A 19,783-nucleotide genomic window follows, 5' to 3' on the forward strand; every position below is an offset into this window, starting at 1 on the left:
GTTGCGCGTCTGCCTGCCAATGCAGGGGAACCGGGTTCGCGCCCCGGTCTGGGAGGATCCCACGTGCCGCGGAGCGGCTTCCACTCAGGAAGTCACAAAAAACACTGTGGTCTAGTGATAGAGACAATATCAATTACTTAGTATATGCTTTATAACTAAGTGCTTTCCACCTGAAATGCAACTAAGCCCAACGAATGCTTTTTGAATATCTATTATATATCAAGCATGGTACCAAACACGAGGAGAACAAAAGTGGGTAAATCTCAGTGTCTGATGTAAAAATAGGAATCTCCACATTTGTTATTCTCTTTGGATATATATATTATAATGCATATTGCTCATGAGTTCATTTCTTTCAAAATCTTCTTAACTTATTATAGTATGCATCTACAATTGTAATGAGATAAAATATAACAGTTTATCACAGCAATTGATATATATCCAGCTATCTCAACATTTGCCTACTGTTCAGTTTTCATATTTTCAAGCAGTAACATGGTAGAAGAGACATTGATTTTTTTTAATTTTCTTAGGAGACAATTAAGCTTATTCCCAATTATCCCAAGATATTAGTGTGGTGAATGAATCCTGAGGATTCATATGTCTCATACGGGAGACTGACTTAAAAACAAATGTGATTCTTTCATTGGTCAAAGGAAGTATGTTCGTTCCTGGTTAAAATTTTTGAATGCTTTCGAGATAGTAAGTTACTTCCCCTTTTCTCTCTCCACATATCCACAGTAGTATTTTTTTAAAATAAATTTATTTATTTATTTTTGGCTGCTTTGGGTCTTCATTGCGGTGTGCGGGCTTCTCATTGCGGTGGCTTCTCTTGTTGCGGAGCACGGGCTCTAGCCACACGGGCTTCAGTAGTTGTGGCTCGCGGGCTCTAGAGCGCAGGCTCAGTAGTTGTGGCATATGGGCTTAGTTGCTCCACGGCACGTGGGATCTTCCCGAACCAGGGCTCGAACCCGTGTCTCCTGCATTGGCAGGCGGATTCTTAACCACTGCGCTGCCAGGGAAGTCCTCACAATAGTAATTTTTATATTTCATTTTTATTGAAATATTCAGATTTCACTTTAATTCATTTCTCTTTTTTTCCCATTAGAACTTAAGGAACTCATCCACAGGATAGCGTCCTTGCTGAATGTTGACCTGCTGGGTGTAACCCTGCCTCAAAATACACAGGAGGACACTGCAGTGATTTTTCTCTATTGATTCTTCTAAACAAGTTAGACCAAAGTGAGACTGTGAACATATCAAGACACTTTTCCATTCCGGGCTCAGTGCTTAGTAGGCCAGTTAAAGGATGGTAGGGAGAGTAGAAAATTCTACCTTAACAGGTGAACTTTTTTCTCTTCCTGTTCAAATACTCAACTTCTTTGCACACTCAGATCAAGTTCCACCATCCCCACACACCTTCCCTGGACCACTGCACTCTGGTGATTCCTTCTTTGTTTGAACTCTACATGTTTTCAGTCTTTGACAATTTAATGGAAAAATATATATACTATATATATACACACTATATAAATACTATATGTCTACTGATCTTTCACTGTTTTTAATTCATATTTTGCCCTCCTGCTTAGTCTGTAACTTTCTTGAAAACAAGGTGATGTTTATATTTTATTTAGAGTCTGAATGAAAATAAGTATGTAAAGTTTTATTAAATACATATTGATGATGACTTCACTATAATGTCATACTCATAAAGCCATGAGTGAAACTTGTTGCAGGGTTAGCAGCAAGCCAGAGGAGATTAGCAAAGCCTTGCTCTGTGGGAAGAATGCAAAAAGCATTGGAGAATTATCTTTCTTGGCAACAACCCTACTGAGATGGAGCCATATAGGCATTCTATAAATGTTAATTGATTGTGATTCACATCCAACCAGCTGCCACTCCTCCACCTCCAGTGTTAAATTCCAAAAGGACTGTAAGTCTGTTTTCAAGGTTTGCCTTTCCTGCTTCTCTGGATTCTGTTTCTCAGGGAAGGAGGTACCACGGTTGTGAAAGGGAATAAATACAGTTTTAAATATTTCTGACCTGGACAATTCAAAAAGTGTCTGAAAACTAGGAGAATTACAAAGTTATTGCAAATAAGAATTTAAAATGGGAAAAACTAATGCTGCTTTGTTAATTTCTATATTACCAGAGCCCACTTTTAGATGCTTTAAATCTCTCATTAGTACCAGGCCCTAACCCGGGACCCACCTGGGGCAGAGTGCCATTTTGTATTTCTCCTGTGAGTAGAGGACCCTGTGAAGAGGCTTTGGAAGTTCTGGAAGCCTTAGTGAGTTTGATTTTTTTGTCTAGCGGTTTCTCTGATCAATAGCTGGGCCAGGCACACAGAAGCTACTCCTCCTCCCCTTAGCCTTATAGCTCCAGACAAATGAAACAGCCAACAGTTCCTGTTTTGCTTTTTGGTTTTTGTTTGTTTGTTTTTCCTTAAAAGAAATATACATGGGCTTGATGTACTGGCTTTTTATAAACACTGTATGTCTACAACTGCAGGGATCAGAGAGACTACCTGTTCTTCAAACTGATGGAGCTATAAGGATCTAATTAAAGATGAAGAAGAAATTATGCATTCATTTGTAGATGTTTCCCTTTATGCCACCCACAGAATCCAATAAACAGTATGGCTTACTAGATTGGCCATGAGAATCAGATATACCCAGGGGAAAAGCTCTCTTCAGCATCACCTGTGCCAAATGTGAAAAACCATCAGGTAGATTTTTACTTTCCCCCCAAATTTTAAGGTACAAAGAAACATTTTAACAATGCTATGAATACAACATTTTTACAAAGTAGATGAGTATTGTCTGTGTTTATGTGTAACTTGATAAGACAGTAGTGAGCAGTTATTTGGTGAAACACTAGTATAGATATTGCTACAAAGGAATCTGTAGATGTGATTAACATTTACAATCACTTGACTTCAAGTAAAGTGGATCACCCTCCATAATGTGGGTGGGCCTCATCCAATCAGTGAAAGATTTAAAAGCAAAGACTGAGGTTTTCCAAAGAAGGACTTCTGCCTCCTGACTGGAACTCAGAAATTCTGCCTGAGTTTCCTTTAGACTGAAGACTAATCAACTCTTAGAGGAATCTCCAGTTTACTGGATTTTGGACTTAGCAGCCTCCACATGTGTGTGAGCCAATTCCTTAAAATCCCTTCTTTCTCTCTCTCTCTTCATATGTATATCATATTGGTTCTGTTTCTCTGGAAAACTCTGATTAATATAAGCACTAAACCCAATGCCCCAAAGATTCTGCTTATAAGCAAGCCATGGCAATTTACTAGTTTATTTGTATCAATAGTTATTACTAATGATTTTTCTCTTTACATTAGTACATAAGGCTGGGAACGAATCTATACAATGTAATTGCAGGAGTTCTGAACAACCCTTTCTCTCCAATAAAATTTCTTATTTTCCCTCATAATGTTGAAACCACTTTCTTAAAAAAAACAAACCTCTTTGTTTAGTAATCTGGGATCAGCCATATGATGTTACATGCAGCACATTAAGGAAAACACTAAGGTAGGACAGAAGTTCCAGGAGGGCAGGTGGGACTTCTTTGTCAAGATACTGTTTCCTAGTTTTGCCTGTGGCCTATGCTGTGAAGGGGTAGATATATAATTAGAATTCTCTGTTTCCACCTTCGCTTTTCTTGCTATTCTGAAGTGCCTGGATATGCCTATAGGCATCTGTGGATCCAAGTATCTGCTACAGGAAAAGAATCATGCCAAATCATTATGGTCTTAATGTTACAGAGAACAGCATGACAAAGATGTACTGAGGCATTCTCTTACTTGGGACTGATCTTCGGTCTGTTCTAAGTCCTGCCATACAGCAATCCACACAAATTGGGCTATGGGAGAAATAAAAATACATTTTCAACACTGGTTTAAAGATGCCTCCCAGTATGTTGTGATAGCAACAGAAATGAATTCCAGGGACATGGAGAACAACGACACAGACAAATGGCTCTCTCTGCCAGAGTTCTGCAGTCAGATATGAGAAGAGCGGAAACATTTGCTTTGGAGCTACGACACATCCATAAAGCAAAGGAGTTGCCTTTTTTAAAGTTATTAACAAGAGATACAAGATCAGAGTTTGAATGTTTTATGAGTATTTAAAACTTTCTATGTGGGTTCTTGGGAGATTTAACTCTACTCACCCAATATCAGGCAATCTCCCTTTATTTTTCCTATGACCAACTTGAAATCAGCAGTGTGTATTCTGAAAGGCCAAGATGACATTACATTTTTTGTTGACCAAGTAAAATTAACTAAACTCAATAAAAATAAAGGTATCTACCTTGTAGACTGGCTATAGTAGCGATGATATTACATTCAAACTTTCACAATTCATAAGCATTAGAATATAAGTTCCATTAACCATTGTGTCTCTCGCAGATAGAACAACCCACAGGACATGAAAGGCACTCACTAATATTTGTTGCATGAACAAGTGAGTGTTTTTTAAAAACATGCTCTCATCTAATTGTCATTATTGTTTCTAAGGTTCTTCACATTTCAAATAAGAAACTTTGGCTCTAAATGGTCAATAATTTGCCTTAGGTGTCATAGATAGCAGAATCAGGAATTTGTGTTTTGTTTTGTTTTCAGAATAACAGGCTTTCCTTCCCAGACACAAAGAAATGGAATTTGACAGTGAGCACCAATTTTGGAACTTAGGCCTATAGAAACATACCAAAAATAATGCTGCAGATCACTGAAGGAAGAGGATAAATCACAAGAGACATCAATATGGGACAGTACTAACTTGAACCAACCAAAAGTTAGCTGCCACAGATAACAAGCTTTAAACAATGCGTGTACTAAGCCTTGGGGAACAATTATGATTGAGAACACACAAGTTGAGGCACGGTCTAACTGTGCCAGGAAACAGGTAAGTAAGAGGTGTAGACCAGATCTGAGGGTTAACTATGGATTAGTAAGCAACACCCTGTCATCAACTGAATAAAACACATTAAGTCAAGTCAAAACATGATTCAGATGAACTTATCTAACGTTCTCTGAGAATAAAACAAAAGATGATTTTCTAAGACAGATATTTGAAATTTGAGGGTCCTCTCCGCTTAAAAGCATAATTCCATTAAAATCTTAGGCTAATAAATATGTAATCTCATCTTAAGTATTTTGGGAAGTTTTATTTTCTTATTTTCTTTAGCAATCTATTCCCCTTTACCCATAAAAGCAAAGAATATTGGCCTCTAATGCATTCTACTGCAAAATATGCACATTTCTCCCTTGTTCCAGCTTTCCGAAAGAAATAGAAAAGAGTATTGACTGTTTCTAGCAAAGCAAATGCTACTCACCTATAAGTTTTAAGAAATATAGCATTTTTCTTTATTTTGGTTGGCCATTTCTACTTTTCCTTTGCAATGGTAATTGGACATTAAGATGTCTTTGTTCTCATGATGCTGATGAAAATAGGACTGAAAAAGTCAGTGAAATGCCACTAATTCTGTAAGAATGGATACATGGGGGTTTTTTCCCACCCAAAAAGACTTCTAAATGAGGTAAAATGAGGTATGGACAATATCAAACAGGACTGGGAGAGTGCTGGACTCTGGTTTGAGTTGGGAGTAGTTTAAACCTATGTACTAAGTTAAATAATAATGACTATGAACATTTATGTAATTAAAAATACATGAAATTTACACTAAAGGGTAATGCTTTTCAACAGAAAATTATGATGCAAACAGTCTAGCAAATTCTTGAATAATATACCCCTTTAAAAAAACATCCATCCAAAGCACATATCATTCAAAAGAAAACACTATTTCCATGAAAAATGACTTGAAAACTTAAAGTGGAATTTATGAATTTCTAGACTCTGAATTAGGTTATACTACCTAGCATATCAAAAATAAATTTCCTAACATTTAAGTAGATATTCACTTATATATTTCCTTTCTGGTGGTATTTTCTCACTAACATCAGACATAGATATATCACATTTAAAACCATCATTACTATGTTTGTTTTTACTCCTGTTGCTCTGATAAAATTTTAAAAAGTATACAATAACTTCATTTATGATATTTCTACTATTTGTCAGGCACTTTGCATGTATTATCTCTTGCTTAACTATACTGCTTTCAGTATTGTAGAAGAAAATAAATTTCAGAGAATTTAAGCAACAGCTAAGGTGACATAGCTGGTGAATGACAAAGCTAATGTTTAAACTATGTTTATCAGGCTCTAGTGCAGTTTTCTTCCCTTGGCACCCAGAGAGAAAAAGCAAAACATAGAAGACTTCCCAGGTACTAGGTCTTACACATGGGGATTAAGCCCATGAAGTTAAAGAAAATCCCATATACACCACAGCATTTTTATTGTCACCTTGAATAGTGTTCTAAATTACTGACAAATAACAGTCTTTGAGATTTTGGAACAAGAGATTGGAATTCACAGGACTTCATGGGAATCCCTGCAATCATAAGTTTTTCTGTATTTTTAGTAAAATTTTATTTTAAAATAATAATGTGATCATAATCATAACCGGTAAATCATATTTCTGTGATAGGATTATACAAAATTTTCAGAGATTTTCTATAAAAAAGATATAAGTAAATGCACAGGTTCTTTCACTGTTATGAAAAAATATATTATGAAGAGTTTATATATTTCAATAACATAAAAATATATTTACCTAATATAGATATATCATATAAAACTTTAAAAGGAACATTAATACAAAATGAATGCCCATAAAATTATTTTTAAATTGTAATTTAATATAACAGCTATTAATATTTTAAAGTCATCATTCTTAAAAAGAAATTTTAAAGCACACAAATTTAGCTACTCTATCTTATAGCACCAATCTTTTTTTTGTGACAAATATGTCACACAAAGAATTTTTTCATCTTACATTGATGTTAGTCTAATTATTAAGAGGAAATCCAAAATAATCTTGAAGTTGGACATGAGGTTATACACTGCTTCATATAACTTAATTTCCTCTTAGAATACAGTATTTTATAGACTTGCCCGGAGTTTTGTTTTGCCATTGAAATTTATACTACTTTCGCAAGAGTTTTAAATTATTTTCAGATTTCATGTTTACATAGTCCACAACAACATTCATATCTTCTTTTGTTTTGCATTTTGTTTGTTAAAGTATTTACAGACAACTGCAGCAAACATTCAAACACTGGAAAACACTGGTGAACATTATTGAGTATTATTCAAATTACATAAAATTTGGTTCTCCCAGCAAAGTTAACACCACTGCACAGAATCAGTTGTAAAAATTGTCAACTTAAGGATATATTTTGCTTCTAAAACTTGTTCTTTCTTAGAATATCATTCATAGGATTTGTAAAAAGTATACTACTTGTACAAACTTGCTAACATTTATTTTATTTGTAAGCATGACTCACTGCCAGCAACAGACGGGGCCATGAACATACATTCATACCATGGTAATATTTATATGCAAGACAGACTGATTATGAATTGGCCACTCTCCATGTGCTCGTGTCCAGTTCCTCACAAGTCAACCTTAACCTTCTACCCCATGTGTCAGCATTTCCTGATCTTGCTTTCAACGTGATATCAGTGAATTCCTTCATGCCAGTAACATCTCTATGTTGATTGCTAATCTCTAAGTCTCAAAGGAGAATGATAATACTTTTTCTGGTTGTTCTGATTCCTTATGTGATTTTGTGTGTGTGTAATGTAGGATAGGGGGAAAACATATGTTCTCTGGGAAATCCAGGAAAGATTTCCCTCATGAAAATATGGATCTCAGGTATACTACCTTTTACTATGTATCTTATTGAGACCTAAGAAAAATTGCAAGACTGTTGCTTACATACCTTTAAAAGAAGTCCATATCTATCTATCCATGTAATTTAACAAGAGAAAATAAGCCAAGAGTTAAGTCCTAGCCACAGCAATCAGAAAAGCAAAAGTAATAAAAGGTATCCAAATTGGAATGTAAGGGGTGAAATTGTCATTATATGCAGATGACATGATAATTTATGTGGAAAATCCTAAAGACTCCACATAAAAACTATTAGAACTGATAAATGAATTCAGCAAGGTAGCAGGATACATCATTAATGTACAGAAATCTGTTGCATTTCTTTACACTAACAATAAAATGTCAGAAAGAGAAAGTACAAAACTAATCCCTTTTAAAATCACATCAAAAAATAAAATTTCTAGAAATAAACCTAACCAAGGAGGTGAAAGACATATATGCTGAGAACTACAAAACACTGATAAAGGAAATCAAAGATGATTCAAGAAAATGGAAAGCTATCTCATGTTTTTGGATTGGAAGAATTACTATAGTTAAAATGGTCATACTACCTAAAGCAATCTACAGATTTAATGTGATCCCTATCCAACTACACATGACAATTTGCACAGAACTAGAATAAATAATCCTAAAATTTATATGGAACCACAAATGACCCAGAACTGCCAAAGCAATCCTGAGGAAAAAGAACAAAGCTTCCTAAGGAAAAAGAAGATAACCCTTCCAGACTTCAGACACTACTACAAAGCTACAGTGACACTACTACAAAGCTATAGTAATCAAACAGCATGGTGTTGGCACAAAAACAGACATATGGATCAATGGAACAAATTAGAGAGCCCAGAAATAAACCCTCCCACCTACGGTTGATTAATTAATCTTCAACAAAGAGTCAAGAATACACAATGGAGAAAAGACAGTGTCTTCAGCAAGTGGTGTTACCAAAGCTGGACAGCCACATGTAAATCAATGAAGTTAGAACACTCCCTCACACCATACACAAAAATAAATTCAAAATGGCTTAAAGGCTTAAATATAAGACATGACATCATAAAACTCTTAGAAGAGAACATAGGCAAAAAATTCTCTGACATAAAGCATAGCAATGTTTTCCTAGTTCAGTCTCCCAAGGCAACAGAAATAAAAGCAAAAATAAATAAATGGGACCTAATCAAACTTACAAGCTTTTGCACAGGAAAGGAAACCATCAACAAAATGACAAGACAGCCTATGGGATGCAAGAAAATATTTGTTAACCATGTGATCAACGAGGGTTTAATTTCCAAAATACATGAACAGCTCATACAACTCAATATCAAAAACACAAATAACCCAATCCAAACATGGGCAAAGACCTAAACAGACATTTTAGGTCCAAAGAAGATATACAGATGGCCAAAAGGCATGTGAAAAGATGCTCAATATTGCTAATTATTAGAGAAATGCAAATCAAACTATTACAATGAGATATCATTTCACACTGGTCAGAATGGCCATCATCAAAAAGTCTACAAATAATAAATGCTGGAGAGGGTGTGGAGAAAAAGGAACCCTCCAACACTGTTGGTGGGAATGCAAATTGGTGCACCCACTATGGAGAATAATACAGAGGCTCCTTAAAATCTAAAAATAGAGTTACTGTATGATCCAGCAATCCCACTTCTGGGTATATATCCAGAAAAGACAAAAACTCTAATTCGAAAATATACATGCATCCCAGTGTTCATAGCAGTGCTATTTTACAATAGCCAAGACATGGAAGAAAACTAAATGTCCATCAACAGATGAATGAATAAAGAAGATGTGGTGGCATCTTAGCCATAAAAAAGAATTAAATAATGCCAATGTTTGCAGCAACATGGATGGATCTAGAGATTATCATACTAAGTGAAGTACGTCAGAGAAAGACAAATATTATATGACATCACTTATATGTGAAATCTAAAATACAGCACAAATGAATTTATTTACAAAACAGAAACAGACTCACAGCCATAAAGAACAAACTTATGGTTACCAAAGGGGAAGAGGAGGGGGTGGAAAACTGAAAGTGTGGGGTTAACAGATTCACACTACCATATATAAAATAAACAACAAGGATTTACTACATAGCACAGGAAACTATATTCAATATCTTATAATAAACTATAATGGAAAATAATGGAAAAAAAAGAATATAGATAAATGCATATATATGTATAATCAAATCACTTTGCCATACACCTGAAACTAACACCATATTGTAAATCAGATCTACTTCAATTAAAAAAATTTTTTGTGGTAAAATACATTCTTAAAAATTTGCCATTTTAACTATTTTAAGTGTATAATTCAATGGCATTAATCATATTCAATGTCATGCAACTATCACAACTATCTATTTCCAAAACATTTTTTATTACCCAAACTGCAACCATTAACAATAAATTCACATTACTCCCAACCACCTGAGTCCCTGATAATTTCTAATTTACATTATTTCAATGAATTTGCCCATTCTAGGTAACTCATATAAGTGGATTCATACAGTTTTCATCAAATTGTTCCACCACTAGCAAACTGTTTTCTACAGCAACTGTGCCATTTTACAGTCCCACCAGAAATGTACAAGAGTTCCAATTTCACAATGTCCTTTACAAAATTTGTTATTTTCCATTTTTTGGACTGTAGTCATCCTAGTAGATGTGAAATGGTATATCACTGTGGTTTTGATTTGCATTTCCCTGATCACTAATGATATGGGACTTTTTATGGGCTTATTGGCCATTTGTATTATATATTCTACTGAGAAATGTCTAGTCAAGCCCTCCGCACATTGGGTTTTTGTTTTTTATTTTATGAGTTCCTTATATATTCTGTATATTAGACTCTTAGATACATGATTTGCAAATGTTTTCTATCATCCTGTAGGTTGTCTTTTCACTTTTTTTTGTTTTATTGATGGATAACTGACATATAGCATTGTATTAGTTTCAGGTGTACAACATAATGATTTGATATATGTATATACTGCAAAATGATTACTACAAGTTTGGTTAGCACACATCACCTCACGTAGTTAAAATTTTGGGTTTGTGTGATAAGAACTTTTAAAATCTACTCTCTTAGCAACTTTCAAATATATGATATAGTCTTGATAGTCCCCATGTTGTACATACATCCCCAGAACTTATTTATCATATAACTGGAAGTTTGTACCTTTTGACCATCTTCACCCATTGTACCCATCCCCATTCCAGACTTTGGCAACCACTACTGTCAATTTCTTGATAAGGTCCTGTAATGCACAAAAGTTTTAATATTGATAAAGTCCAATTTACCTATTTTTTCTTCTGTTGCTTGTGCTTTTGGAGTCATAACTAATAATTCATCACCAAATCCAAAGTCATAAAAATTTACCCCTATATTTTCTTCTAAAAGTTTATGTTTTTAGCTCTTATATTTAGGTCATTGATTTATCTTGGATTAATTTTTGTATACAGTATAAGAAAGGCATTTAACTTCATTCTTTTGTATGTGGAAATTCAATTGTCTTAGCACCATTTGTCAAGGAAATTATTCTTTCCCCATCAAATTATCCCAGCATGCTTATCAAAAATCAATTGACCAGAAATGTATAGGTTTATTTCTAGATTTTCAATTCTATTTCATCAGTTTATATGTATATCATTATGCCAGTACCACACATATGTATACACTTATGCCAGTACCACATTGCTTTAATTATTGTAGCCTTGTAATAAGTTTTAAAATTGAAATGCATGAGTTTTCTTGATTTTGTTCTTCTCTTCCAAGACTATTTTGGCCATTCATGGTCTCATAAAATTCCATAGGAATTTGAGGATAGGCTTTTCCATTTCTGCCAAAAAAAAAAGGCTACTGGAATTTTGGTAAAGATTCCATTGAATCTGTGAGATTAAGTCTTCCTACCCAGGAATACAAGATGCCTTTCTAATTATTTAGGTCTTTAATTTCTTTCAGCAATGTTCTGTTGTTTTCAATGTACAAGTCTTTCGCCTCCTTGGTTAAATTTATTTCTATTCTTTTAGATGCTATTGCAAATGGAATAGCTTTTGTAATTTCATTTTTGGATTGTTCATTGCAGGTGTATAGAAACAAAACTGATTTTTGTGTGTTGAATTTGTACCCTGCAACTTTGGTGAATTCATTTATTAGCTTTAGCAGCTTTCCTGTGGATTCTTTGGGATTATATATACACACACACACACATATATATACATACATACATATATATACATGCATATATACATGTCATATATATAGAGAGATAATTTTACTTTGTCTTTCCAATTTGGATTTCCTTTCTTTTTCCTGTCTGATTTCTCTGGTGCAGTGATGAATAGCACAGTGAAAACGGGCATCCTGTCTTTTCCTGATCTTAGGTGAAAAAATTTTAGTTTTTCACCGCTGAGTATAATGTAGGGTAAGATTTTTTTGTAAATGCCTCTTATCATGTTGAAGTTCCCTTCTTTTCATAGTTTTTTTTTTTTTTTTGGTATGTTTTTGTCATGAAAAAATGTTGGGTTTTGTCAAAAGCATTTTCTGCATCAAGGTGATCATGCTTTGTTTTGTTTTATCCCTTGGTTCTATTAACATGGTATATTACATTGATTGATGTTCTTATGTTGTAATTCAGCATTCACTTGGTTGCTGTAAACATCTGAATTTTCCAGAGTTCTGATAAATTTGGTTCTGACAGTTTATTCTCATTTTGATGTTATTGTGGAGTGATGAAAGCTTGAAGCTGCCTATTCCATTTTGCTTATGTCACTTCTTTATTTTACTTTTTATCACATTTGATATAATTATTGAAAGTATCTATGCAGATAGAGTATTTCCCTCAACATATGTTAGCTATTATCAATCGTAACTATAATATTTGGTTGTGTGTAGACACTCAATCTCTTATAAGGTTCATTGGTTTTTGCATTATTTGTTCTTTTGAAGTTCTTTTGAACACTTCTAAATATAAGGGACCTAGCTAGACATAACAGAAAGATATGAAGATGAGGAAAACATAATCCTACCAGTGAGGAATTTACTGTGCTGTAGGTAACAACATGAAGTTATAATACTATGTAAATTATATGAATATTCTGATACGGTTACTAGCACCGTTCAGTTAGGTATCCAGAAAAGACAGAAGTTTGCTCTTCTCTCCCAAAAGAACTACAAATACCTTGAATGTGGGGAGTACCTTTCCTACTTCCTTTTACACAGAGAGTAGAAACTAGGCATATTCCTGGAGAATATGTATTCATTCCTTGGAGCTCCAATATTTGGCACTGTAGCCTTGTAGGAGGTGAATCTGAACTACGTTTTTCACAATCACATTATCTTTCAATGAAAATGTAGCAATAGCTCATGGAAACTTGAAACTCTATGACAGTCTGAAACCCATTGTTCACAGATACTTACAATCCTGACTTAAACTAAATCGAATAACAGAAACCCATGGATTTTAATAGTATCCATTAAATGGAGTTTACCAGCTGAGAACATATTGCTTTTTTAAAAAAATATATAATACTAATACTGGGTTTTTTTCTATAAAGTGAAAAACAACAATTGGTTGGGGAAGCAAAAAGTCTGTCTAATAGTAAGTGTCTGGAAGGAAAACATATGCTCAATGTTTTTGTTCTCTGCTTTATTCAAAATAATTTATCGGAAAAAAGAAAGAGAAAGATCATAAAAAATTATTCAGAACCTGTTACAAAGGTTATTTTCAAAGAGAGATTTAAGAAAAATATAAAATGAGACTGGGTTCAGTAACTAATATTACTACCAAAAGTTAAATTCCCATAAATCAACACTCTGTAACTATAGCAACCTTGCAAGGTAGCACAAAAGGGCTCATCTTTATGCAGCGCAGTTTTATAAAATCTATCATCCTGGATGTGACAGTATGTACTATCTTTTGTGATCTGCTATGACATCCTAATACATAGACATTATTAACTATAACCAATGGCTCATTTATTACCGGTCAAGAAAGTTATTTCTTAAATACACACGTTTAAAATTAAAATGCGGTGTTTAAACAGTTAAGCTTACTAGCCATAAATTACCAAAAATAATATGAGTGATGCCAACTTTGTCGATATTCTTAAACAAAATTAAAAACATCAACAATTCTTTATTTTCAACAATTTTATGCTAGACTAAAGAAAACTAATCAAAGTGCTATGATGACCCCATAATGAAACCTTCCAAAAAAAACATCTCCTTGGTCTCAAAGCATACAAAACTCTGACATAACTGAGTGAAAATATGAAAATGAAGTTCTCCCAGGAGACTTGAAGAACATACCTGCTGAAACCAGCAGTATCATTAACAATTCCCACAATGGCCTCAATGTGAAAGCAAATAGATTTTATTCCATTTAGATATTTCTGATGATGAGATTGGAAAAAAAATCTACATTAAGAACTTTTGGAATAGTTTATGAATATCTTTTTGGCCATAAGGTATAAATTATAAATTGTAAATAATTCTGTATATTGTTGATATACACACACACATGCACACACATATACATATATACAGTCATCCCTCAGTATCTGCTAGGGATTGGTTCCAGGACCCCTCCCACAGATATCAAAATCAGTGGATGTTCAAGTTCTTTATATAAAATGGCATGGTATTTGCATATAATATATGCACATCATCCCATAAATTTTACATCACCTTGATTACTTATAACACCTAATGCAATGTAAGTGCTATGTAAACAGTTGCCGGTGTGAAGCAAATTCAAGTTCTGCTTTTTGAAACTCTAGAATTTTACTTTTTTCAAATATTTTTGATCCAATTGATTGAATCTGTGGATGCAGAACCCATGGATACAGAGGTCTGACTCATGTGTGTGTGTGTGTGTGTGTCTGTGTGTGTGTGTATCCTTTGTCTACACCATTTAGTTTAGCACAGAGAGATTGACCGGTGTTATAAGTGCATTTTAGATAATTGTGTCTCCTCAAGTAACTCTTTGAGAGGGGAAATAAAACATCAAATATCTGGAATATTTTAGTATGGAATTTAACCCACATACTAAGTATAAAGAACTCTGTAATTTGTTTTGGAATAAGATCTGGTTTGGTTTTAACTAATACAGAGATTTTTATTTGATCATTTTATAGACTACTAAAACCATTTTTGTGCTTCCTTTTTTTTTTTTTTTGTCCCCTGCATAGGCAGGCGGACTCTCAACCACTGCGCCACCAGGGAAGCCCTGTGATTCCTTTTAAGTAGTCTACTGGGGAGTATAACAAACATATACTGCTGACTTAATGTGAAATCACATATATAGGTATTTACCCAAACATTTTTATGAATGGCTAGATAATTTGTACTCAGAATAAAGGGAAAAGCACATATAAATGAGAAGAATAAAAGGGAGAGTTATTAGGAAAATAAACGTATTATTTGTCATAATACCCTAGTTTCTATTTAAATAAATGCTTCTAATTTTAAAAAAGAAGAAAAAATTATTATGCACACAACTATGATACAGAGAAAAATCAGACAAAAATCTCATAAAGCTTGAGATATAGAAAATTACAAAAAACAAAAGAAAAATTATGAATAGGACTTTAAGGCTCAAGCGAAGTTATCTCTGCTTGGAAACAAATTACATTATTAAACTCCATGTTCTATCAATAGTCACTTGGGTGGTTGGGTGGGAGTGTTTGTGTGAAACAGACAATATGTCCATCTAAGAAACAGTAAGCCCACTCAACAGTCATGAGACATTTGCTCATATTCTGCCTGGCAAGTTTTAAACATCCTTTAAGCACACAGTTTTTATTTTGTTCTTTTTGTCTCTAAGAATAGGTACATTGTCCTTTGGAGAACCTAAGTTCTAACGTATCCAAAGAGATACATTAGCATCATTATCTCAGCCATCAATTAACAAACATGTGCTCCTCTAATATGGACATCATTGGCCTTCGTGTGTCTTTCCCAAGGAAAAAAAATTAGTCAAGTGAACCTAAAACAATTTACAGCATATGCTAAAACTGGGATGAGGACTGACAGATATACAATAGAAAACGGGTTTTAATGCGTACTTATTACAGTTAGTGGTAATAATCACTTGTCATAATATATTTTTCTTGCAAAATTAATAAAATTATCTAAAAACAAATGCAACTAAGCCTCATTTTATTCAAATTTATATTTTTTAGCATCCCAAAGAGATCTGACCAACTCCAATTTAACTAGAGTTCTGGTGTTGGAAAAGAAAATTCTTGCATCTCCCGTCTAATTGATTCAGTAGAGTACTATGGTCTACTTTTATTCTCTTGGATTGCCTAGCTCTCTATAAAAACCAAGCACTTAAACATTTTTACAAGAATATCAGTTTCAGATATATAATAGGCTACTGAATACCATTTTACTGAGAAAGCTAACAGGATTTGTAAATACTCAGAATAGTTAAAAGCTTCAGAAATATTCTCCTGCCCTAAAAACTCAATAACTGCTGGTACAATTCTCAGAGTGGGGTAGATGTCTTAAACACAAGAAGCTTTGGAAAAATGTTGCAAACTTTTGACAGCTTGACTTTAGCCTCTTGATATCCATGAATTAAAATATTAGAATTCTGTTCAGACATATACCTTTTGATATACTGAGCTTGCAATTTGACATACATTTCTTCATAACTGTCAATAGCTGCCATATATTTAATTTTGCCATTGTGTTTCATCCATGCTCATGCACTATGTTCATGGTGAGGGGAAAGATGAGACTTAGTCACTGGTATGCGTATGAAGGTGTTTCCATGTTTAAGGAATAGACTCAAGGGGCTCTGTCAGAAAGTGAAGCTTTTACTTTAACCTCAAATTATTTACTTGGACTCTAGTTTTTGCCAAAATTCACAGCAAACTGTAAAATAGTTAACTCTATTTTTCCTGTAGGGAAAACAAAACAAAACAAGAGCATCCCTTTTAAGGGAAAAAAGTAGAAAACCAGTGTGTTTTAAACTTTTATTCAGCCACTAAGTTTTCCATTGGTAACTATCCCTGCACTGAGAAATAATATCTGTTTCCTCAATCCTTCAAGACAAGAATGATGGCAGAGGTGTCCGGGAGGAAACAGAGAGCACTCTTGAAAAATTGTCAGAATGAATCTAGAAAGGCACTCAAAACACTACCTTATGCTCTCCTCTATTTCTTTACTCCTCACAAAAGTCAAAACTGACTCAACTTTTTCTTGAATTATAGCACTTCCAGAAAAATGGTATGAATATTACTCCCAAACATTAAAAAAGTAAAACCTTTAGAAATTGTAAAAGGGAAAGAGGGGAGATGGTCAAGACCCAAACAGAGTACACACACAGATAGGAAGAAAAGGAAGTCCATGAGATTTGGTCAGAGGAGGCTGAAATTCAGGACTTTTTCTGATTCTACTTTGGTAGAGGTCTCATGCCAGTCAGTACTGAGAAGAAAGAACAGCCCAGCCCAGGGCTCTGATGGCACTGAGAATGGTAAAGAAAGGGGTGGATGTGGGAGGGATTAGAACAGAAAGAAATGCAAAGTGGGAGGGAAGGCTATAAAATTAATCAAGTAACTGGGAGAGTTAACACATTAGACATAAGTTCCCTCCTTCTCTCCTTCCTTTCTTTTCTCTCTCCCTCCTCCCTCCCTCTTCCTCCTCCCTCTTTCTCTCTTTCTGCAGAAATCTTGAAGTACAATAAGTGTAATCCATTATCAGCTTCAAAAAAAGTATAATATTCCTTGCATTTAATAACACATTCTGCTTTGACAACAGCAGATTCCTAATTGCCCTAACAATGTACTCTCAATAATCACACAAAATCAGAACAATAACACAGGTACTCAATTTTAATTCTGTGGCTTAACTCTAACTTTCACATGATAATTAGCACAAATCACTACTTACATACTATTTCTGATTAAGAAATGGCTTCTTCTTGACCTGATGGATTTGATAACCACCTGTTTTAAGAATTTGCTTTCCTGTTTTAGTATCTTTTTAGGATTGTCACAACATGGAAACGATTCCTTGTTGTTTGAAAATATCAGATTATAATATACCTAATTGGTATTCTACTTGACAAAGCAGACTATTATAGCCTAAAAAACAAAGTTTAATCTTAGCACAGCAGCTAAGATTTTCATTGCATTTAGACACAACTTGATCATTTTTCACTCTTCTAGTAAAAAAGGATCACTCTGGAAATGTGAAGACTGATACAGAATTTTAGTGTTGTAAACTAAGTCTCTTCAACTACTCAGTATTTAAGATCATACCAAGATTTCAAATTGGCTCATTCAGATGTGCCCTCTTTCAGAAGTCTTTTGAATGGCCCCTCAGAATGGAAGTGTTCTCTAAGCTCTTCAGAATGTCCAAAGCACTGTGTTCCTGTATTTTTTAATACACTCTTTTATATTAATATGTTCAGTTATTTAAAGACAGTAACTATGTTTTCCTTTCTTCAGTGATTCCTACTCCACCTGTCACTGACTTCTACACACATAGCAAATGCTCAATAAATATTTCTTAAGTTCAGGCAAATTAAAAGCAGTCTTCCATTAAAACAAATTAAAAACAATTTCTGGCAGTAGCTGCTTTCCAATTTTATTTTTTTAACCTCAGATTCAAAATAAGAAAAGACTGTGATGCAACTTGTGTATTCTTTTCAGAAATAAAGAAATGTAATTTTAACAGTGAAATATATTTATGTAGTTGCTGTATATATTTGAACTAAGTACAATAGAATTTACATGATAGGGCTAAAAACCTTCCTACAGGTAACAACTTTTCACTTAAATATAGAATAAAACTTTGGTTGCATCACTGATTTATGTTCTAATATTACATTTCAGGCAAATTGTGGAAAATATAAATACTGTGAAAAACTTTATACTTACCACCTTTAAAAAATGTTCATAAACAAAACTGGATACAATATATAATATACACTTAGGAAAATACAGTATTTTACTAAATATTATACCAAGTTATTACTTCTTAAACATTAAAGTCTTTTCTATAAGCTGCTTTCCAATAACCAATAAAAGGCACTTTTTCGAAAGATGTAATATTTTTGGAATAAATCCAATTTATAAGTATTTAAAATATCTTTACAATAATACATATTAATAACTTCTTAGTACTTCTTTGCTCATGTTATCACCTTAAGATTTCACATTAATATGAGGCTGTTTAAAATATTTGCAAATGATGTGACTGATAAGAGATTAATCTCCAAAATTTACAAACAGCTCATGTAGCTCAATATCAAAAAAAACAAATAATGGGCAGAAGACTTAAATAAACATTTCTCCAAAGAAGACATACAGATGGCCAAGAAGCACATGAAAAGATGCTCAACATCACTAATTATTAGAGAAAAGCAAATCAAAACTACAATGAGATATCACCTCACACCAGTCAGAATGGCCATCATCAAAAAGTCTATAAGCAATTAATGCTGGAGAGGGTGTGAGGAAAAGGGAGCCCTCCTACACTGTTGGTGGAAATGTAAATTGGTACAGCCACTATGGAGAACAGTATGGATGTTCCTTAAAATACTAAAAATAGAGCTACCATATGATCCAGAAATCCAAGTCCTGGGCATATATCTGGAGAAAAACATGGTTCAAAAGGATACATGCACCCCAGTGTTCACTGCATCACTGTTTACAGTAACCAAGACATGGAAGCAACCTAAATGGCCATTGACAGAGGAATGGATAAATAAGATGTGGTACATATATAAAATGGAATATTACTCAGCCATTAAAAAGAATGAAATAACACCATTTGCAGCAATGTGGATGGACCTAGAGATTATCATACTAAGTGAAGTAAGTCAGACAGAAAAACAAATATCATGTGATATCACATATATGTGGAATCAAAAAAAAAAAAGATACAAACGAACTCATTTACGAAACAGAAACAGACTCACAGACTTAGAGAACAAACTT

At 33.8% G+C, this 19,783-nt stretch overlaps 1 protein-coding gene across 18 annotated transcripts in view; it reads right to left on the minus strand.

The window, feature by feature from the left end:
* The window catches only part of NRXN1 (neurexin 1), a 1,147,673-nt gene that overhangs the window by 988,646 nt on the left and 139,244 nt on the right, over window positions 1-19,783 (minus strand). The window contains exon 5 of one of the 18 annotated variants that reach the window (XM_024118757.1): window positions 7,119-7,132. The exons of the other annotated variants lie outside the window; for them this stretch is intronic. Coding sequence (XP_023974525.1) covers window positions 7,119-7,132 — 14 coding nt within the window. The remainder of the gene's footprint in view (window positions 1-7,118; window positions 7,133-19,783) is intronic. 18 annotated transcript variants of the gene reach the window in all.

This window comes from Physeter macrocephalus, chromosome 12, assembly GCF_002837175.3.
Source record: "Physeter macrocephalus isolate SW-GA chromosome 12, ASM283717v5, whole genome shotgun sequence".
NCBI lineage: Eukaryota > Metazoa > Chordata > Mammalia > Artiodactyla > Physeteridae > Physeter > Physeter macrocephalus.